Here is a 24,521-nt window from a genome sequence, read left to right as displayed (position 1 = left end):
GAGGTAACGTTCTATTGATTTTCATATATTTTAAAGTTGCGATTTCAAAAATAAAAAAATATATCCATATGACTTGGGTGCATTAGCTTGAATCGACACCGAAACTAAAACTTAAGAGGAATTCTTGATAAAAGTATTTATTACGAGAAGGTCATAACATTTAAACGATAGCTACCTGAATGTAGATTACAGAAGAGCAACTTATTTTGTCTTTGGTATCGTTTCAGACCACAGCCACCAATCGTCATGGATAAAAGCACTCTATCTGAATGCCATCACTCCAACTTCACGGCCTAACATTTGTAGGTAAGACCTTATTTCAGATTAATTCAAATTACAGCAATAGCAACACCCTATCTGTTCTGTATGCTACGTGTGTATATACATGATATAAGTAGTAATGTTTACTAATTTTCATATTCATATGCAAATAGTCACGCCATTAATTGTATTTGGATTTCGTTTCACTCAACGATTGCTTTGCTTGTAGCAAATGTCCTGCTTAAGAATAATATTTTATGTAGAAACACATATTTCTGTGCCTAAACTAAACGTAGATTCCATGGACAAAGCTTCTTTCTTAGAACTGTACACCTGTGGAACTCTCCTCCGTTTGCCTGCTTTCCAGCTGACTACAGGATGGTTGTATTCAACTCCAATGTGAACAAATTCTTGATGAGCCGTTCACCTTAAGTAATCCAATTTTACCAAATTTACACTTGTAACGATTACTGTGATATTGTCCTTTTGACCACTGTACACTCTTTAACCCTTATCCTCGAGTGGCATCTGGGCCTTGATAAGTGGTGATTCCCTTATAAAAAGAAGTCAACGGAATTCAGCGAGGTGAATAATCATGGGTTTCCACCTATGGTTATGATAAGAGTTGTTTATGCGTCGCTATTGTGTTCTTGTCGGCATATTCTTTACAGAAACAGGTTTATTCCTTTTCTCTTTTATTGTATTTACTGTTATTTTAAATGATAAGTATATTTGTACCAAGATTATCAAATTGTTAATGTTTACTTGTGTACATGAATAAATGGAAAAGTGTTTGTTTTGTATTTCCCAAACTGAAATGTTTTCCTTTCATTGTTTTGAGTAATATAACTTTTTTTACAAGTGAGGCACCCCTTACCAAGGCTCGAGGGCCACTCGAGAATAAGGGTTAATGATTGGAAGGTGGTAGTGTAGTAATCGTTAATGTATAGATTCGAGAGAATTTGCATTATTTAAGGGGCGGTTCAACAAGAACCTGTTTACATTGGATTTGAAGGCTACCATATTTTAGTCGGCCAGGAAGCAGGCCAGTCGAACAGTGTGCCACAGGCGGGCAGTTCTAGGCAAAAAGCTTTGTTCGTGGAATCTGCGTTTAGATTCAAGCACAGATAAAGAGTGGGGGAAATCGTTGTTAATGCTTATAGCTAGTCGAGTCTTTTTGTGAAGGTTTGGCAAGGAGGCACCAGAGATAAAAGCTCCTATGTGTACTTGCTATGACAATAACACATTTGTCTAATGTAAATACTAGTGGTGTGACGATTCTAATATTTTCCTGATTCCGATACAATTACCGATTCCGTACAAAATCCCGATTACGATAGAATTACCGATTCCGATTATTTGTAAATCTCGAAATATTTAACTAAACAGTTGCTATTTTCCCCAATACTGTAACAACTCTTGTTAAATATGCAGATTTTTTTTTTCAAACATGATGTGGGGGATGATCTACAGAGTTTAGTGTTACTGGGAGTTTAAAATCAATAAATATTTATTTTATCATTATTATTATCAGCAATGGAAGATTTTGCTTTAAAAAAAATCAAATAAAAATACAAAGAATTGCTTTTGGCATCGGAAATTAGTCTATAATTTTCCCATTCCGATACCATCAAAGGTCCGATTCATCAGATTCGATTATTCGTCCCAACACTAGTAAATACCTTTGACAAACTCAACTCGCAATACAATCTTCACTTCACTATAGATGCGCCCAGATGCTTGAAAGCTTTCTAATTTAATAGCTTATATCATTGATCCGCTTGAATTCCTTACCTGCCCCATGTTTCTTCGACTATTCCAACTTGCAGAAATTTAAATGTCATGTGCGGAAAATTTTTGTTGCACCACTACTCCCTACTCAGAAGGCTCTCTATAAATCTATCCCCTAATCACTGTCATTGCGTCTTAGTCATAATATACCACGTTGGAGTTGTTTAAAAAAATCAAAAACGAATGTTTTCAATCAAAAAAATATTTCCTCTGAAATAGTGGGGGAATGCCCTTTTCTCTTCCCTGCAACCTCTTTCCCACAGAAGAGACGTTACAGGCCTGTCTCGCTATCGCTTTATCGTTATTTTCATGGCAAGTGCTCAGCTGAGCTTCAATCTATGGTTGCCCCCTCGCCAAACTTTCACGAAATATACTTATCTAGCCCAAAACCACTATCAATAATTTCCAACACTCTTTATCTGTGCCTAAACCTAAATGTAGATTCCATGAACAAAGCTTCCTTCTTAGAACTGCACGCATGTGGAACTCTCTTCCGATTGCCTGCTTTCCAGCTGAATACCATCTGATTGTCTTCAAGTCCAACATAAACAAGTTATTGCTTAACCGCCCCCCTAAATAATCCAATTTACAAAATTCCAACTACTTATGTTTACTACGCTATAATCACATAGACTAATGTATACCCATTAACCCCTTATCCTCGAGTGGCCTCCGGGCCTTGATAAGTGGTGATCCCTGTGTAAATAAAATATTACATTAGAAGATGATAGAAATTTTAAAGAAGTAAAAATAATAAAGCAAAGAGTCATGGGTGGAAATAGAAGTACGGAACAGACCTTATTTATTCTGGAACAACACATGGTATCCCAGCTAGTATGTGATAAATTAACGCTATCGAAACCAGAATCACATTGTCAATAGATTTTACCGACTTTGAGACTTACAGTTTACCTTCGGATAATAAAAATCTTATCAACCGGACTTCCTTGTTGGACGACGTTCGTGTCAAAACTGTAGCGTTCTCTTCGCATACACGCCAGGATTAAACTTTGAAGCCGCTGTGGGACCATGCAAAACAACGGATGTGTTTCGACCGACATGCGCATGCGAATCACCTCTTCTCTGAGAACTTCCTGGAAATAAATCACAGAAAAAAAAACAGTTTAGTACAGAAACGTACGTGTGAGTGCTTTTTTTATTTTATTTTATTATTTTTTTTTTTTTGAAACCTCGTTCTATCAGAAGTATCGCCCTTCTAATATTCAACCGTTCCCCGCTGTGGTAAGGCGATAGCTACGTTGTAGTTTCAAAGCTATCCGGCTTAAAGGGATCTGAAAACATCCAAGACGAGCTAGGATCAGGATCCGTCGTTCTCTTGTCGTCTCTGCTTCTGTGTGTTGCAAGCAAAAATAGCGTATTCTGTATTCTGAGCCAAATTTTCACCAATTTCGCATGAAACGGCTGAGCATCGCTTCTCTCAGTGGCAGTGTAAAATCTGCAATCTTGCAGAGAAACGAATGAGCTTAAACCGACAAAGAGAACTTCATGCAAACTAGACAATCCTGTGGCACGATCCTTGTGAGTCATCTGCAAAAGTTTAACTCACTTAATAGCAAGAAAATCAGCAAAAATATTAAATGTTGATAGATAAAAATTGTTATACAGAAGTTTTTCAGACGTAGAATGTACAGAAACTATAATACGTCACACCTTTTAAAAATAGACGTTTGAACAGTAACACCTAAACTAAATTAAGCTAAGCCTATCAAATATGTCTGTCTGTGTGATGTCTTTCTCAACACGAACTATTACTGTCACCATTGGCAACAGACAGTTAATATCACCTTCTGACTAAAAAGCTCCTCCTGATACCAAATATACATTTTCCAGCATCCGCACGAGACGATTTTTATCAATGATGTTATCTTCGGTTATTTTCTTTAATGTATGTTTATACTAGCGGCGAGACCCGACGTTGCCCGGGATTTAATGATCAACGAATGTTTTAAACTCATATTTTTATTGTCATCGAAATCGGTGGTATCGCCTATTTTTCAATTAAATCAATTGATTGCCTGCTCTAGTTGGGGACCCATCGCGGTGCAACGGGGGGGGGGCTTTACATGCCTTCACTCAGTGACTTAGTCCACAATGCTTTGTAGCCTATATTGCACTGTATAAACCCTACTATGGATTTTGTAAAATTATATTTCTTATATATAACTAGGTTGGGTGCCCGGCGTTGCCCGGGGGTTTGGAGGTGTGTGATGAGAAAAAAAAACGCGTTAGTAGGCTGGCAGGCTCGAACCCGTACCTCGAAGAAGGAAAAGAACGTGGAAAAAAACGTGACGTCTTTGTTGTTGCGCCCATCGTCACACTGGAATTGACGAATGTTTAAGGCTAGTCAATCAAAAAGAGGAGATGACTTTCGAAAATATCAGCTAAAAAGCGACCCTACTCTGTGGAAAAACGGTAAGTCATTGAGATTTAACAAAATTTCCGACTATATATGCTCAGCTACTATAAAACAGATGCATTGAGCTTTATTCTTATTTAATCGTTATTCTGTTTGTTTTTTTTTTCTGCAACACGTTGAATAAAAACGGTATATACTGAAATTAATAGCATTTTTTTAAAATAAACATTCATTATATATATAGTGGAAAAAAGATGGGAATGCTTTTCCATATATTGCATTCCTTTTCATAGTTGTCCGTTGTAACGTTATATACTCGTCTTTGGTGTTTAAACAATTTATCAAATTAGATTAAAACTGACAACATTTCAAGATATATAATTTCCAATATGTCCGATAATAATTAACACTTCCAATTGCTTACGAAAAATTATTCCATCTCTTGTATTTGAAGACATAATGATTTTCTTTAAATTTCTGTCTATAGTTTCTTGTCTTACTTCGATGAAACTAGGATTTTACAAGCACACTTATGCGTTTTGGTAAAAAAACATGTATGTTTCTAAGAGAAGTGTCTAGCGTACATGATTAATGCTTCTTGGTCTAGGAAAATATTTAAGAGGTTTTTTGTCATTGCACTTAGTGTGGAATATTGCTTGGATTTAATTATGTTTTGTGTTTAATTATTTGTCCAGCTACCAAGATCCATAATACAATAGTTTACAACCCTAAAACTTAATTTTAAATTCTTACAATACAAAATACGTAAGAAACTATTAAAACATGTTAAGAACAAAACATGTTCAAGAACCCCGTATATTTAATACAGGTAAATATATTGCCTCATGCAATAATTGTCATCGACGTACGTTAGTGAACTCAACGGAACGAATAAAAAGGCTTGGTGAACTGTAAATTATCTTTTAGTGGAATATCAATAAAAGTTGGATTTTAAAATACACCTACGTAGGTAAGTAAAGGAATATTTAGAAGAAAAGTGTCCGGTGTATATGAGGTATACTTATGTATTATGTATGTTTATTATTTCTAGAAAATACTTGTAGGATATTTTCCTTGCATTTAATATGAGGCATGTGCGGTATTATTATCTTAAGTAGATATTAGATGTATTTGAAGGTTTGTATAGCTACCAACGCAAAGAACATAATGTAGAATACTCTAAATAAACTATGAATTTCTAGAATACAACCAACAGCAAAAATTTTTCGAGAAACATCCACATCGAATATATATATATATATATATATATATATATATATATATATATATATATATATATATATATATATATATATATATACTGTGTCATACAATAAATGTCATCAGTTATAGGTTGGTGAAAATGAATTTGAACTAAAGAAAAAGGTTTACGAAAAAAAGATATAAACAATTTCCTAAATGCACTATTCCCTTATGTATTAAAACCTGATCATTTTTTTTAATTCTAAACCATTAGACCTCACTGTTCTATTTCCTTTTAAATCTATAAGATAATATATAATAGTACTGGTTACTGCATAATTACTCTGGTGAACATATATAGTCTATCTATATTCATCAACTTCTCTTAAAATTTTTGTGAGATTTGTTAAATTTCTATTTGTTCGGTGAGGCATGAATTTATTTTCATGATTTTCGCAGTAATAAACAGCTAACTTATTGTAAAAAGTGCAATGTAAATATATGTGTCAAATGTTTTTGGTTACCATAATTTGTAAATTTTATGTTTCAATGCATTACATCTTGATTTCTAAAATATATCACATGTACCCAATGTCCTATTTATTAGTGAGCCAATATTTCGTCCTCTAAATAAACTATAAAACATTTTTCTTTTCAATTTTTGTAGTCCAGCCCATTTTTAGTCATTACACAAAGTTTGAACTCAACAGTAAACGAGGTAGATACCCAGCAACTTAATGAGTAATCTTTTATCAAGGCCCGGAAATACTCAAGGATAAGGTTATTAAAACTTAGAGTGTACGTCAGTCATTCAAACAATAGCGTAGTAATCGTTAGTAGTCGAAATATTGTGTAATTTGATTACTTAAGGGAACAGTTCAACAAGAACCTGTTTACGTTGAACATATTGTAGTCAGCTGGAAAGCCGGCCATCGGAAAAAAGTTCCAAAGACGGGCAGTTCTAGGAAAGAAGCTTTGTCCATGGAATTCAGGCTCAGGTTTGGGATAGATAGAGAATGAGGGTAAATTATTGATAGTGGTTTCAGCTAAACGACTGTTTTGTGAAAGTTTGGAAAAGGGGCATAGGTTGGGCTTCAGATGTGCACTTGCCGTGAATTTTTTTATTTGCATTATAATAAAATTTCCGCTGGAGAAACAGAAGGGAGAGTATCATTCTAAAGACAATTGGCCCGCGGAAATAATCTATTAGAGTAGGAAATCTTTCGGTATTAAAGTACCTTTACTTTGAAGAGGTTAGATTTTGCTATTATTAGGTTGGTGCAAAAACAAATATCGTTTCCTCACATATGTTATTTTTATATATGATTTTTGATTTAATTCATTGAGATATATATATATATAACCATATTTTATATTATTTTGAAGCGCGTTTTTCGTTCTATCGAATAGTGTTATTCGTTACCTTTCACTCCATCGCTTCATTCATTTTTTGCAAGCTTTTCGACAGCTGCGACAAAATTCAAATCCATACGATTTTATTGTTCCAGTTCAAAAACGACTCGTGATAGGAACCACTAACGAACGTGTGGCACAATGGTGGTTCAAGAAATTTCCCAATTGTGACGAACCTCGAAGATGAAGACTGTCGCAGCCGGCCGACTGCAATTGATAACGGACATTTGAAAGCCTTAATTGATGCCGATCCTCGGAAAACCATACTAGAAGTTGCTGTTGAACTCGGGGTCCACCACTCAACAGTCGTTCGTCATTTAAAGCAAATAGGGAAGTCAAAATTTCGATAAATGGGTGCCGCATAAAATGGAACGATAACCAAAAATTTGTCGTTTTGTAGGTGTCTTCTACGCTCTTTCTGCGCAACAAAAACGATCCATTTTTCGAGCAGATTGTAATGTGCAATGAGAATTGGATACTCTACGACAACCGGAGACGTTGGGTACAGTGGTTGGATGACGGAAAAGTTCAACAACACTTCCGGAAGCTGAAATTGCTCCAAAAATCGGTTATATTGACTGTTTGGTGGTCTGCGGCTGGTCTCATCCATAACAGCATCTTGAATCCGGGCGAAACGAATACGACGAAGTACTGCCGACAAATTGACGAAATTCACTAGAAGCTCCAACGTATGTGCCGGAGATTGGTCAATATGAAGAGACCCATTCTCTTCCATGACAACGCTCGCTCGCATGTTCCTCAATTGATCCTGCAGAAGCTGAACGAATTGGGCTACGAGACTCTGCCTGATCCGCCATATTCACCAGACCTCTTGCCCACGGAGTATAACTTTTTCAAGCATCTCGACAACGTCCTGCGGGAAAAATGCTTCAAAAGCTGAGATGATGCCGAATCGGCCTTCAATAACTACATCGCTACCATGCTAATAGGTTAAATATACTTGTTTCTCGTTGGCAAAAATGTATCGATTCTAATGATTCTTATTTCGATTAATATAGTTTATTACGAAAGGAGTTATGATCTTTTGAAGCTGAACGACAAAGAAAACACGAGATTATTTTTGCACCAACGTAATAGTTATGTGAATCATAGGTATTTCCGCTGCAAGGTGTTAGTGCAGTAAGTTCGTCGGAGTACATTCCGTGGAGGTATTTGTAAAAGTAAGCAAACATTCACACTGTTTCAAACACAGATTCAACACTACCGCGATACGGCAGAGGTGGGATCTTGGCAGACAGCACTAGGCACATTAATTCACGTTGACACATCAGTTCCCGTTATATCACTGAAATTAAAAGACGTTTAGCCTGGTTAGTACTAAAATAGGTGACCATTTGGGAATTCCGGGTACTGTGTGTGCTCTCTACTTATCTCGGCGTTGCTTACAGTCGTCTAGCCCTTCTCCTTGCCACTGGACTCAACCCTTGCCTCACAATTACATGCGAACCTACCCTTACAGAGGGTATGCATTGTCTCTTCATACTTAACCGGGGCATCACTAGGCATATTGTTAGAAATTCATTTTTGAATCCTGCCTAAAAGAAAGAGGCCAGTGATTAGTGAATCGTCTCAGAAGTGCTAATAATACTCTGTCCATGGGCGAAGAGTGTTTCTATACATATATATGATACTGGTAGGTGTGAAAGGATTTCTAGCCCGGTAAATGGAGGTTACATTTTGCGCCACTCTTGGTAGCATATTCTATGTACTTGTTACACTTTATTTTGCCTGAGACTCTGTGACCGAGAATTTGAGGCGTATAACTCTCGGGGCGGGTGCTATGAACCATAACAATCGGTGGCTTAGTTCACATCAACATTTAATAATGGTAATTTTGTTCATTTGTTAAAGCATTAAAAGTTTTCATCAAGTCTGTAAATCTCTTCTTCGTATTTACCGAACTTGATTGCCGAAAACTAATCTTTGAAGAATAGGAGAAAGATGTTTATGGAATAATTCACCGCCGCAGTATCTCAAACCTCAAAATCATTTCTCAATTTGTCAATTGGAAGCGCTGAGATTTGTTTGTCCTGGATCAATGGGCATAACTTCCTGGTTGATGAAGAATAGTGGGGCAGATTGCTGAAACAATCTTTTACTTGGTGATTCAAGCAGCACAATTGGAATTTGTCAAGTTTGCTTCTGCAGCCATCTTGAATTTTCTGATGACAAACGTTCTTTTCTTAAAATGTATGTTCTGAACGTCATTTGTACCAATTTTTGTGCTTGCATCACTAAGTGAAAGATTCTTATGGAATACTGAGATAACCTGCCCCACGAAGAATGATTTGTTTGTCCTAGACCAATGGACATAAGTTCCTGGTTGAAGAAGAATGAGAAGATACACAATCATAAGAGAGGTAATGGTCAGGGGAATGTATGGAGAAAGCGCCTGGGTTTATTTCAAACATCATGCAAGGATCAAATAGCATTTCTCAGCATAAGGTTGGCCATAAATTAAAGATAAAAAAAAATGAAAACGTCCGCTTTTGGAGATTTGATGATTTAATAGTCTACAAAACGCTCAAAATGTCGAACTATTTTAAGCAGACTGATATCATAGAGAAGTGATGCATTGAGTTTTTGGGTGAGGAGAGGATAGTATGTATGGTGTTGTACAAAATTGTAGCGAGGTTGAAAAGAAGTAAAACCTGTATCAAAATGTTTTATATATTGCTTATAAATGATTGGAAGAATAGTTATTCCAAAAGAGGCAATGCATCGATAAAAGTAGATGAATTTAAGAAATAAAATGATAGAAAGCATCTAATATATAAAGTAATGTTGTAATTTTGTTTGTGTATGTGTCTTAAAAAACTAGAAACTAAATACTATACTTTTTCCCCTCAATTTATTTTAATGATGTTTAATAATTCGTATTATTTGGATTATTCGGACTACTATTCTGATCTTGATTCTTATTTTCACAATAATTGTGTGTGTGTGTGTGTGTGTGTGTGTGTGTGTGTGTGTGTGTGTGTGGTTGAAAAAAAACATATGGAAACGCGTTAACATATCTTGCAATCCCTTTGATAGAGTTGTCAGCTGTCACGTTATATACTAGTCTTGGGCGTTTAAACAATTTATCAAATTGAATTAAGACCGACAACATCTCAAGATATATAATTTCCAATATGTCGGATAATAATTAATACGCCCCAGTTGCTAACGAAAAATTATTACATCTTTTGTATTTGACGGCACAATTATTTTTTAAAGTTTCTGTCTATAGTATATTGTCTTATTTCAATAAAACTAGTATTTTACGAGCACTTACGCGTTTAGGTTAACAAATGTATGTTTCTAAGAGAAGTGTCTAGCGTACATGATTAATGCTTCTTAATATAGGAAAATATTTGGAGAGATCTATTTTGTCATTGCACTTATTGTGAAATATGCGAGGTATTGCAATGTTTTGAGTATATTTCCAATGTATTTTTATTATTCATCCAGCTATCAAAGCCAATAATACAATAGTTTAGAACTCTAAAACTATTCCCGTTTCAGGTGCACGCTGTTGAACTGTGGAATATTCCTGTCAAATCTGCACGGAATGTCGAACGGAACTCTTTATTTAATCCATTTAATCTGAAGGTTGGGGGTTCAATCCTCGGTGTGCGCTATACTCAAAATACAATAGCAAATTATTTAAGGACTTCTATTCGGCCATGGACGACGGAACGAGAGCATGCTACTCCCGTGGATTAAATAAAGGGTTTCGCTCCGAATCCACTGCAGATTTTCGAGTTCGACAAAAAGATTTCGAGTTGAACAGAAAGATTCCAGAGTTCTTAAAACGGGTCGGAGGTCACCTTGATTAAAAGATTGTGAAAATTTATACTCAAGATGAGAACAGTTGTCAGAACAATCAAAATGATGCGAATAAACTTTAAAGAATTTATACTGAATTCAGTTTAACACGACCTACTTACGGCCAATAAAATACAGAAATATTCATCTCCTTGTGCGTCGCATGATTTAAATCAATGTATGTGGGAGGAAGGGGTGGAATTAATTTTTATATTTGGTGGAATTTGTTTCAAAATCAATACTGAAATTAGATCAAACAGTCAGTCAGCTGCGCATAACATGAAAAGTTGATGAACGAATCGTCCTGAAAAAAGTCGATGGTAAGAAGAAAAACAAGCAGAAAAAATATTTTGGAATTGACAGTGGAAAATCAGTTTCGCATATTTTTTTTATGTGAAATGAACACTAATTTCTAAATTATAGTAGTTAACAAAAGAAATATTGTCATTTTTTTACACAGGAATTCCCACTTATCAATGCCCAGAGGGCACTCGAGGATAAGGGTTAATGAGTGTACAGTAGTCAATGGGGCAATATCATAGTATTCATTAGTAGCTTGTTTACAGTGGACTTGAAGGCGACCATATTGTTGTCAGCTGGAAAGCAAGCAAACGGAAGACATCTCCATAGGTGTGCAGTTCTAAGAAAGAAACTTTGTTCATGGAATCTACATTTAGGTTCAGGCACAGATAAAAGGTGGGGGAAATTATTGATAGTGGTTTCAGCTAGACGAGTGTTTTTCGTGAAAGTTTGGCAAAGGCGAACCATAGATTGGAGCTCAGATGAGCGCCTGCCATGAAAATAAGGATGCAGCATCGTCTCTTCTGTGAGAAGGGGTTGTAGATGTGGCAACAATACTCACTTCTTGAACGTACCTGGCTCTTATCTAGGTAGAGAATTGTATCAGTAGTGAGATATCTACTGGATCGATAGAAGGATCCCATCATTTTTCCAGCCACCTTGATGTACGTGTTCCCTTTCAGATGGGGAGAAAGGTCAAGGTAATAACATGGAGTCTCTCCAAGACGAGAGTCATTCATGCCATGAAAGATAAATCTTGCTCAGTGATTTTGGGCGGTCTAGTTTTTAGGTGAATACGTGTAGTTGCATAACCTCGCCACATACACTTAGGTTAAGAATGTAAAAAATCTGTTTAAAAGAAAAGTTTCGCTAAAAAGAGTGTACTGAGAGTGCAGTATCAATTGACCTTAAATCTATATACGAAACCGGACCTTAAATCTATATACGAAACCGGACCTTAAATCTATATACGAAACCGGACCTTAAATCTATATACGAAACCGGACCTTAAATCTATATACGAAACCGGACCTTTCACTAAAATTTAAAATAATTGTCTTCTCTGTTTTTGACATCTTTTTTAAACTGTTCGCATGAAGTCTCCTACAAAGGCAGAATCTTATATATTGGAGCAGCTGATTTAGGTAAAAGGTTACCATATTTTTATTATTATAGTTGTTAACTGCACATCCCCATATCTGCTTTACAAAACGGTTATTTTTTTACATTTAAACGTTTTATTTGTTTTGTATATTTTGTAATTTTGCATTAAAAACTATATAAATGCCTTTTTTTTAAATAATTTCTTTGAAATTAGATCCCTTCTTTTTAAGACATAAATATGAAACTTTGTTGTTTAACTTATTAAAAAATCCCATTCGCCATTATTTTAGACATGAGATTTGCTAAATAAATAAATTTTAACTTTACTACACATACCGAGAGTCGGTTAAAAATGCTTTTTAATTATTTAATTTTTTAGTCATACTTATATTTAATTTAAAAAATAAATATTGTCTGTTTTAAACAGAAACTATTTATTTTGAAATTAAATTAGAAAATTTTGTCCAGAATTCAACCTAATAAAATAGGAAAGTATGAAAAATTATTAGAAAAAAGGTATCACATTCCGAAATTAATCATGAATTTTTGTTTGCTAAGAAAATCAAATTTTATGCCTGATGGAAGGTGAACAGCATGTTTTTATCTGTTATAAAGGGAGACAATTCCATTCGAACTGCCGAGATTTCTGTTTAGAGCACAATTGAACGGTACATATACTTACATATACTTACTAATATGCATTCATAATACTTGACTTTTGCATTTTAAACTTTAATGCAAGCCATTATATATAAAAATGATTTCATAAAATTAACAGTAGGTTCACTATAATGCAGTGTAGACCATAATGTATTGTAGACTAAGTCACGGCGTGGATGGATGTAACGCTTCTTCTCGGAGGACAGCGATTGGTCCCAACTAGAGCAGGCAATAAATCAATTTTATTTTTTTATCGATTTCGATGACTAAAAATTTGGGGATGTGAAACATTCGTTAATCTTCATTCAATCCGGGCAACATCACATCTCCTTGCTGGTTCTTAATAATAGTATAAAGTAAAGTAAAAAAGTAAAAATATTAAATTCTAAAAATATACAATTAGCAAAAATGTATACTTCAACACGCCCTATGAAACACAAAATATGCATTAAACAGACGCATACGGATACATATGCTCATTAATATGTACTAATATACAAACATATACTTAGTTATTTGCAAACATATACTTAGTTATTTGCAAACATATACTTACTTATATGCATATATATATATATATATATACTTGCAGAAGTACTCGTCGTCGACTGGGTTCAAAAACATCCTACAGAAAATGAACTGTGATTGATGAAAGTATGATAGGTTATGAAAAGGAGGGGGTTGTAAAGAGATAGGTTTTGATACTCAAAAAGTTTACCCTAAGCAAAATATGATGAAAGTAAAGATAATTTTCGCGAAAATATATTTTTTATATCAACTTTGTTTCCATTCGTAGCCAAGAGTGACCAACAAAATGATGTTTCCTTACAAAGAGAAAATGTTATATGTATAATAATGTAAATATACAAGAAATAAATGTTACCTAGTCAATAAAAGTTAGTTTTATTGTAGAAAAGTTAATTGGGTTTTTTTTAAGTAGTTTGTAAAATTTCTTTTTTTTTAATTCACGAACCGGTTTAAAAATAATCAAAATGGCAGTGACTTTGAAATGGAGAGCCCCGTTTTCAATTTGAAGGAGGGGCACCTGAGTATTCTGTGTTAACAATTTAAGAGAGTTCAGTCAACGTAAGGAATATTTATAAACATATTTTAATGTTTTCCGTTATTTTGTGCTTGAGGAATATTCGATTATGGCATGTGTAGTTTATATAAAAATTAATTTAAGTAGTGATCGCCTCAAATTTCGTTCGCTGAAATTATTTCAAGTAAAGACCATTAAAAAATATTTCAAAACAAAAAAAAACATGAACTTAACTTTTATTGACTATGGTAACATTTATTTCTTGTATATTTATTTTTTCGGGTAGTCGTTTGTTGGCTTTTTTGCTAAACACTCTTACTAAATAATATCGACGAAATATCGAAAAACAAAGAAACAAAAACAGTTTTGAAAAATAATGAAGCTTTACTTACTTTAGTAAAATAATCCAAAACAGCAAAATGGTATATTAAAAAGTAAACACGTAATTATTTTAGTTTTTTAAAGTAAAGAATCGATATAAATCTGAATAAGAAGAAAATGGCGCCCTTTTCAAGCAGAACAGCTTCGTTTCAGTTTTACAGTATTGAACGGTGTAGTATTGCGGTCGGATTCAGGGTTGTACTATTGTAAAGAACACGCAGAGATGGATGTAATCAACTGAATTCCTTCTAGTACACTGACAAAAAAAGCTTAAACAGATATATAAATAAAAGTAAAAAGGTTATGTAAATGTTTATAAAAAGACACGTAATCACGTGAGCAAATTTTTTTCCTTCTTTTGACACAATAACAAGTAACGTTCTTATTTTTTTTATTATTTATTTATCTATTTTCGAAAGAGTGCCCTGTGCAAATGAAAAAGAAAAAAATAGTTATGCAAAATTTGTGTCGAGAATTGTCTAAGTTCCGACTTTTTTACGGCTTTCACTTTAATAAGAACGTGAATTTATGAGGTGAATTTATGAGGTTAATTTATTCAACACAATATGATTCAACTAAAAAGATAAATAAAAGCTAACGTGAATTACGATTAAAGTTAAGGTGTTATTGTGGACCCTCACCCCTTTTAAAAAACCTTGTTAAACCTTGTGACATATTTATATTCTATGGAGGTCAGGTGCGAACAAACACCCAATAATGTTATTATACGATATTTCTTCAAACTGAAACATAATTATCAAAGTATACTTACGCAGATAGATATGAAAAATCTTTGTTAAAGTTTGTGCCATATTTCCATGGAGTACAGGCGCGAACGCTGACCCTACAATTTTATTACACCATCCCTATTTAAGCTGAAACATACTTATCACAGTATTATTATGTACATCGATGTCAAAAACACTGGTAAACGTTTTTTTTTTTTTTTTCATTTTTTTCCATACTTTGGGGGCCAATCGCGAACGCAGACCTCACAATTTTATGAATCACCGTTCTGCCAGATCAAACATACCCATTCCTAATCCTCGATACATCTATCATTATATGTAATCAGTTTTTTAAAATAGTACAACCATATAGGAGCCTATTCGTGACCAGACACACACACACACACACACAAGTTCAGCTTTATATTATAGATATATATAATTGCTTATGTGTATACGTATTCATACATATAGTTACTTACCCGAATACTGTCAGGTATTGAATCATTTTCAATGAATAGCAAATGTGTTGTCTGGGTACAGATGGCCGTTACTCCCGCGGGCTTCATATCGGAAAACATACACCAATCGAAAAGGCTTTCTCCAATACCTATAAAAGTTTTTTTTTCGTGTCGTAAACAGAGAACAATTTCTTACAACCACAGAATAAACGCAAAAAACAAAATTATCAAACCTGAACTGATTAACTGTAAATAATTTGGAAAAATGGAAACGAGATATAAGATTATTTTGAGAAGTATTGCACTGTTATAGGCGCACTCTAGTCTATAAAATATGCCTGAGCAGACCCGCTGGCATTCCCCGACATTATTAGAAACCCAAGAACCTCTTTTCTCAGAGAAGGCAAAGCCTAGGAAGGTGGATATTCTGGAACTATACAGAACCCTATTTAGCCCGATAGACTGAAGGAATGTCGTATCGATATTTTGTTTATATAATTACACAAATTATCAATCACATTAAAGTATGATTGCTTGTGTGTGTGTGTGTGTGTGTGTGTGTGTGTGTGTGTGTGTGTGTGTGTGTGTGTGTGTGTGTGTGTGTTTTTTTTATTTGTTTTTGCGAGACTTGTTTTAAAATGAATTATACGAAAGTAGATTTTTACCTAAATGCGAGTTGGGAATAATTTTCCCTTTGACCAATTTTGGTGCCCCCAAATGGGGAGCGGTATATGTATTATTTTTAAAACATGATAATCCACTGACACGTGTTTCGTCGTCAGCCACTTTAGTGAGTCGTAGACGACGAAACATGTGTCAGTGGATAATTATATTTTAAAAATATATATATATATTGAGAAAGAGAACGTCAGAGTTCGAATCATCAGGCACATGCCACTTTTAACTGATGGTTCGAATTGTACGAGCGGCTGCTACACTGATGATTTGAAACATATACTATAATAATGGAAAACATAAGTATTATTAAATAATTATTAATATCTCCTTTTCAGACGGGCATCTTTAATAGAAATAGAATAAGCTATCTACTCTGACCTAAATGCGAAGTTTCTGTCCACGTGATTTTTGGAACTTTGTTACGGTGACTGCTATATTTTCCGCTCTATATGACATAAATATGAATACTTATCGGGCTGTCATATAACTGTGGAAGTTGGTATTTGGGTTAGAGGGCTCAGATTTAAATTATAAGTGACTCGTGTCCGGGGTTTCAAATCGTACACCTGGCTGAACAGATATCTTCCGCATTAATAATTCCATAAGCTTCAAACGTGTACTTATGTGGACAACAATTAAAAATATAAAAATAGGTTTTGTTCGGCAAAAACATATATAGAAATAAAACAGAATACTATAGATGTGTGTACGCATGGGCGTAACCTATTCATATAACATTCGTAACACATATATATATATATATAAGAAGCATAAATGAAAACTGTAAACCTAAATTTATATATATACGAGGGGCGTGCAATAAGTAATGCCCCTGACCCCCTTCCCATAGTAGTAAAGCAAAGAAACTTGGCACAGTTATTAGTCTTTCTCTACATAGAAACCACCCAGAGTTATGCATTTCTCCCATTATTTGATGCAGCTCTGGAGACCGTTTTTGTAGAACACCCCAGGTTGGTCCTCCAACCACGACGTGACTTCAGAAATCAAGGCTGCATCATCTGGGAAATGCTTTCCTTTCAAAAACAACTTCATGTCTGAGAAGAGGTGAAAATCAGAGGCTGCAAGGTCAGGAGAGTAGGGAGGATGGAGCAGGATTTCATAACCACACGCCCGTGCTTCTGATCTGGCGACATGCGAGTTGTGGACTGGAGCGTTGTCCTGCAGGAGGAGGATGCCTTTGCTGATCTTGCCCCGCTTCCTGATTTTGATAGCTTCCCTTGATTTCTTCAAAAGTGAAGCATAATAGGCTCCTGTAATTGTGGTACTCTTTGCCAGGAATCCCTACTCCGTTCTGGTCCCAGAAGACTGTGAGCATGACCTAGCCAGTGGAGGGCTGCACCCTTGCCTTCTTTGGAGGTGGCGAGTCGAAGTGCTTCCACTGCATTGACTGGGCTTTGGTCTCTGGATCATAGTGATGGACCCAGGTTCCATCCTGTGTAATCAGTCTTTTGAAAAACTTTGACTCATCTTCTTGTCACATCTCCAAAAGCATCCTCGAGCACTCGACGCGTTCTCGCTTTTGGAATGGTGTGAGCAACCTGGGAATCCATCTTACAGACACCTTATGCATATACAAATAGTCATGAATGATAGTTTCCACGGACCCTGTACTAATCTTGACATCTTGGGCTATTTGGCGAATATTAATGCGCCGATCTTCCAAAATGGCAGCCTCAACTTGACGGACAGATGCCTCATCAATGGCAGAAGGGGGGCGACCATTTCTGGGAGCTGTTTCCACAGACTTCCGACCAAGTTTGAATTCACGATGCCAGCGTTTTACAAAGGCATATGATGGGGCATTATCACCATAAGTTTCTTTCATTTCATCAAAAGTCTCCTGTGGTGTGCATCCCTTAAAATACAAAAACCGGATCACTGCTCGACATTCAATAGGCTCCATTTCACACCTGACTCGGTTCAAACACCTGTAAAACAGAAACCACAATTAGTTCAGAGCTGTAATTTGCCACATAACCCGTAGAGATATAAATCATTACACATGCAAAATTTCAGCTAGATCAGACAACTAGAAGTGGGTCAGGGGCATTACTTATTGCATGCCCCTCGTATTATTTAATTGGAATTCATGATTGAGATGAGTATTATTTATTTTATTGCATACTATTATCTTCATCTTTCTGAGATATTGTTTCACGACGTTTCGGCCAACTATTCCTCTGGTCTTCGTCAGGTAATAACCGCGACGGGATTGGAACTCCGAATCTCATAACTGCATTCCCACCAATGACTGCCATCCATAGTTGTTGTCGTCTCACAATGTTTTTAGCCAAGTAAGCCTCTGGTCGGTTTTGGGTAGGATTGAAACCGCCATCTTTAGACAATTCTCACCTGGAACCGTAGAGATTCACCGTCTCTATCCACTGCGCCACGGGCCCCGAAAGGCGATCAATGTTTGATTTTTTGGTCTTATAAATCCACATTTATTTATTATCTGATCTTCGATGGTTGGGTCCGTACCGAATGGTATATATATTATTTTAATTGGAATTCATTATTGAGATGACTGTTGTTTATTAATTTATTTTATTGTGAACTATTATCATCTTTCTTAGATGTTGTTTCGCCACGTTTCGGCCAACTATTCCTCTGGATTTCGTTAGATGGTAACCGCGACGGGATAGGAACTCTTAATCTCTTAACTGCATTCTCAGCAATTACTGCCATCCATAGTTGTCGTCTCACCATGTTTTTGGCCAATTAAACCTCTGGTCGGCTTTGGGTAGGACTGAAACCGCTATCTTCAGACAATTCTCACCTGGAACCGTAGTGATTCAACGTCTCCATCCACTGCGTTACTAAATTTACATGTAAAATTTATTTTTCTACAAAATACCTCCAGTAAATAAAGACGGTTAATATATCTTTATTCGGCGTAGTTTCAAAGAATGCAAGATTCTTCTCTTCAGAGGAAAGAAATGAATTAGCAAAAATTTGCCGGTTTTAGTATTTTATGAAACTGCATTTTTTGGATGGTGGTCATATAATGCAAAAGAACGTTTGTAGAATGTCAAGATGAATAAAGAAAAAAGAAGAAAATCAAACCAAAATGGGTAGTTCCAAAGTGTAGTATAGTCTTTTGTGATAATCAAGAAGCGAAGGAAAATATGTATTTGTTTTTGGAGTCTCAAACAGTCTTAATAGAAATCCATCATTTGGTGATAATTCAATCCTATGGGGTCGATTGGTTGGTTGTTTTTGTTTTACGGCACATCAACCCTTTTCGGGTTATTTAATGCCGAATTCAAAGATTTTGAAGAAAAAAAATTTAATAGAATATATTTATTGTTTTCACGTCGGTTTCTATTCAACCCATAGTTTGAACCCTAACAGGTACTACCACTCCGGGTTAGAGTGGACCTAGGAGCAATGGTAATTAAAGGGTGGCTCCACACTTCCCAAAGCCCACAAGCTGGGGGATCTCATCACTGGATATAGTTTAAAGTCATATCCAGGACCCCCATTGAGGGACTTTTACCCTCTGCAGGGGGGGGGGCAGTCGGCGTATTCTAATTCCCCACTGACAGGGCCCCTATGGGGACGAGGTGAATAATCCAAAAATCTTTGACTTGGATTTGATACTCAATGTTTATTCTCAATTCTTCGACGATGGATATAATTTAACTTTTTAACGGTTTTTAGATTATTTATCTTAACCGCGTAAGATTGAATTATCACAAAATCTTACTATCGGCTATTCAAGTTGTAAGAAACTGAAACAATCGCTTACCGTAAGTGGTGAGGAATTTCGCCGACTTTGGACTTTGTCCTATTTTCTTATTCTCGTATCTGTGTCCCGTGACGCCGTTGCAGTTCGTAGATTCTGTCGGGTGACGCGGTCGATGTTGTCGACGTTCGACATTCGGAACAAACCGTGAGGTCCCCTGGGTAAAGGCGTCACAAGTATCTGCATCTTTTAGTGGAGATATTGACGCAGAGGTAATGTCATCCCGGGCCTGGGAAGCATCCAAGTGTAGTGAAACGGAACCTTTTATGATGAGGGAATAACTGAAAAATAAGTTTGATTTGTTGGCATCGATTTGACTTTTGACATCACATAATGTTTCGCTGATTTAACCGTTTGTTCGTGGCATAATCTTAAAGAGGAAAAAATATTCTGCATTATTTTCTGCGTTGCGACAGTGTTTCAATGAACATTCGTTATGCTAATTCTACTTGTACAATAGCAATGAACAGAAATTACTAATAAATCACCGTTTAAAGTAGCCCAAAAGATAAAGCTTGATTGGGTTATCAATTGGCAATAATAGGATGGCTCGACAAGAATTTGACAACATTGTACTTGAAGATTATCATCTTATTCTCAGCTTTTGCGCACAGAAATCACTTTTTCCACTGCTTCAAACGTAATAGATGTATGGAAACTAAAGCCATTTTCAGGACTGCCAGCAACCATTGTAAGAAAGTAATAAGGAACGCAAGAGAGTTGTATGCTCAATCTGTTAAGTCTAAAGTAGCTGAGCAGCGGCTTGGTTCCCACCAGTTTTGGCAAATAGCAAACAGAATCCTGAACAGAAGCGTGTGCTCCATCCCAACTATTATCAATGGACCTGAGGTAATCTCGTCAGCATCAGACAAAGCCAAACTCTTTGTCAAGAACTTTGCAGCTAATTCTACCCTTTGCGACCAAGGCCGCCAACCCCCAATATTTCCTCCTGTATCAGAAAACACGCTATGTGATATACGTATATCTGTACGAGATGTTGCCAAGCTAATCAAAAACCTTGATTCCAGTAAAGCAACTGGCCCTGACGGTATTCCAATGATAGTACTCAAAAAACTTCAACCTGAACTAGCGCCCATACTTACAAAACTGTTTAAACGTTGTCTTAAGGAGAATAGTTTCCCATCTCCCTGGAAAATTCCATCAGTATGTCCTGTATTTAAGAATTCAGGTGATCGCTCATCACCCTCTCAGTACAGGCCAATAAGTCTCCTGTGCGTCATGAGTAAGTTGCTGGAATATGTGTTAAATACAGAAGTAATCAACCATCTCAACAAAAATAACCTTCTTAGTGACACTCAATATGGTTTCCGTTCTGCTAGATCTACAGCAGATGTGCTTACAGTTATATCTCATAGGATTAGCAAATCTCTCGACGGAGGCAACCTTTCTAGGGCAATTGCTCTTGACATATCTAAGGCCTTTGATAGGGTATGGCATAAAGGTTTACTTCATAAGATCTCTAGCTATGGTATTGCTGGAAATGTCTTCTCAATTATTAAATCATTTCTTTCTGATAGGTTCATAAGAGTAGTAGTTGAGGGGCAAAAATCAGAAGCTCACAGTATTAATGCCGGTGTCCCTCAGGGGTCCATCCTGGGCCCAACTCTTTTCCTGATCTACATTAATGATCTTCCAAATCACATCCTTACATCATTTGTAGACATCTATGCTGACGACACTACCATTTATGGTAGCACATCTAAGACAGTAAACGACCAAGTTCTCTCCAATTCTCTCTCCTCTGATCTTGAGCAAGTAGTACAATGGGGTAAAGAATGGCTGGTTACTTTTAATGCATCTAAAACCAAGCTTCTCTCTTTACATCATCAACATTCTGATCCACATCTGACATCAATTGAAATGAATGGCTCTCGTCTTCAGGAGGCCTCAAGTTTTGACAAACTTCTTGGCTTGACCATTACTCCTGATCTTAAATGGAACACGTACATCAAATCTGTTGGCAAGGCCGCTGGAAAAATGGTGGGATCTTTCTATCGATCCGGTAGATATCTCACTGCTGATGCTATTCACTATCTATATAAGAGCCAGGTACGTCCAAGGATGGAATACTGTTGCCACATCTGGGCAGGAGCTGCTAGAAAGGACTTGTCCTGCCTTGATAGAGTTCAAAATAGACTTCGTAGCCTCGTAGGAGATGTCCTTTTCTCTTCCTTGCAACCTTTATCTCACAGAAGAGATGTTGCGAGTTTGTCTCTGATGTATCGTTATTTTCATGGAAAGTGTTCGAATGAGCTTCAATCTATGGTCCCCCCTCGCCAAACTTTCACAAGAAACACTCGTCTAGCTGTAAACACTATCAATAATTCCCCCCACTCTTTATCTGTGCCTAAACCTAAACGTAGATTCCATGAACAAAGCTTTTTTCTTAGAACTGCACGCCTGTGGAATTGTCTTCCGTTTTCCTGCTTTCCGGCTGACTACAATATAGTTGTCTTCAAGTCTAACGTAAATAAGTTCTTGGTGAGCCGTTCCATATAAGTTATCAACTTTACCAAATTTTCATTACTAATGATTACTATAATGTCCAATTTCTACTGTACACTCTTTAACCCTTATCCTTGAGTGGCCTCTTGGCCTTGATAATGTGGTGATGCCTATGTAAAAAAAAAGAGTATAGGCGATTAAAATGCGTTTTATGTCGTGGGTTTTTAAATAGTATTACATGAGGAAACGTTTCACATTAAAATCTATTAAGTATATGGTTGGTGCAAAAACAATATCCTTTCCTCACATATGTTACTTTATAAATGATTTCTGATTTAATTTATTGATATATACATAACCATGTTATATATCATTTTGAAGCGCGTTTTTTGCTCTATCGAATCGTGTTATTCGTTACTGTTCTTAGTCTCCTCATTCATTTTTGCAGATTTTCGACAGCATGGACAAGATTCAAATCTGCAGGATATGCTTGTTCCAGTTCAAACTAGACGGAAAATCTGCAGAGACAGCTCGTAATATCAATGATGCGTTTGGCCTAGGAACCACTAACAAACATGTGGCACAACCGTGGTTCAAGAAATTTCGCAATGGTGACGAAAGCTTTGAAGATGAAGATGGTCGCGGCCGGTCGAATGCGGTGCATAACAAACATTTGAAAGTCTTAATTGGAGCCGATTCTCGCAAAACCACACGAGAAGTTGCTGTTGAACTAAAGGTCGACCACTAAGCAGTCGTTCGCCATTTAAACCAAATAGGGAAGTTAAAAAGTTGGATAAATGGGTACCACATGAATTGAAAGACAAAGAAGAATTGTCGGTTTGAGGTGTCTTCTAAGCTCCTTCTGCGCAACAAAAAAACCCATTTCTCGAGCGGATTGTGACGTGTAATGAGAAGTGGATCTTCTACGACAACCGGTGACGTTTGACAGTGGTTGGATGCTAGCGAAGCTCCACAACACTTTCCAGAGCGGAAATGGCACTAAAAAAAGATCATAGTGACTGTTTGGTTGTCTGCGGTCAGTCTCATCCATCAGTTTCTTGAATCCGGGCCAAACGTTTACAGTGAAGTACTGCCGACAAATTGACAAAATGCACCAGAAGCTCTAACGTATGCGCCCGATATTGGTCAATATGAAGGGGCCAATTCTCCTCCATGACAACGCTCACCCGCATGTTGTTCAACTGACCCTTCAGAAGCTGAACAAATTGGGCTACTAGACTTTGCCTTATCCGCCATATTCACCGGACATCCTGCCCACCGATTATCACTTTTCCAAGCATCTCGACAATTCCTGCGCGAAAAATGCTTCAAAAGTTGAGATGATGCTGAATCGGCCTTCAATAACTTCATCGCTTACAAAACTCGAGATTTCTATGCTAATGGGATAACTAAACTTGTTTCTCGTTGGCAAAAATGTGCCGATTCTAATTGTTCTTGTTTTGATTAATAAAATTTATTATGAAATGAGTTATGATCTTTTGAATTTGGACGTAAAAAAAACAATTTTGCACTAACCTAATATTACGCATGTAATCTATTGAGAAAAATGTTAAACGTGTAAACGTAGTCTATTTTGTAAAAATAAACATTTACTTGTTTAGTATGACGCCATTTTGTAAACGATATCTAGATTAATCTAGCATATATACACATTTCAAACGTGCTTTATTTCAAAGTATATTCTTTAACTCGAAACTTAAACTAATCTTCTTACATATAAATCTCATCTGTTTGTTTAAATTGATATATGGATGTATGTTTGTATTTATACCTAAAACTTTTGACACATCGACGGATTTTCACGAGATCGGTATGTTTTTGAAGCCGACTTTTCAGACGACAAATATCGAAAAATTGGCTAAAAACGTTAATTTCTTGACCCTCAAGTGGGCACTTTTTGATAGGAAAGGGTTTCTTTTTTCGAAAGTCATCTCGTCTTTTCGATTGACCAGCTTTAATTTAAACATTCGTTACTTCAAGTTTGGCAATGTGCTCAACAGAAAAGACGTTACGTTTTTTTGTTTTGTTTTTTGTT

The 24,521-nt window shown here is 36.1% G+C and overlaps 1 protein-coding gene and 1 pseudogene across 2 annotated transcripts in view; one reads left to right on the top strand and one right to left on the bottom strand.

Moving 5' to 3' along the window:
• LOC145291034 (uncharacterized) overlaps positions 1 to 24,521 on the bottom strand; it is a 199,304-nt gene that overhangs the window by 28,404 nt on the left and 146,379 nt on the right. Inside the window, exons 4-6 of the mRNA XM_080136540.1 lie at positions 20,003 to 20,280; positions 15,574 to 15,701; positions 2,965 to 3,146 (exon numbers count right to left, since the gene is read on the bottom strand). Coding sequence (XP_079992666.1) covers positions 2,965 to 3,146; positions 15,574 to 15,701; positions 20,003 to 20,280 — 588 coding nt within the window. The remainder of the gene's footprint in view (positions 1 to 2,964; positions 3,147 to 15,573; positions 15,702 to 20,002; positions 20,281 to 24,521) is intronic.
• On the top strand, positions 4,410 to 23,442 carry LOC145291254 (histone-lysine N-methyltransferase SETMAR pseudogene; annotated as a pseudogene). Its single transcript, XR_013869369.1, has 2 exons — positions 4,410 to 4,485; positions 22,914 to 23,442. The product of XR_013869369.1 is annotated as a histone-lysine N-methyltransferase SETMAR pseudogene (transcript).

The sequence above is a fragment of the Euprymna scolopes genome, chromosome 12 (genome assembly GCF_053919585.1).
Source record: "Euprymna scolopes isolate OS-2025 chromosome 12, ASM5391958v1, whole genome shotgun sequence".
In the NCBI taxonomy this organism is placed as follows: domain Eukaryota; kingdom Metazoa; phylum Mollusca; class Cephalopoda; order Sepiida; family Sepiolidae; genus Euprymna; species Euprymna scolopes.
The sequence above is the reverse complement of the archived record's forward strand: the minus strand, read 5'-3'. Positions and strand labels throughout refer to the sequence as shown.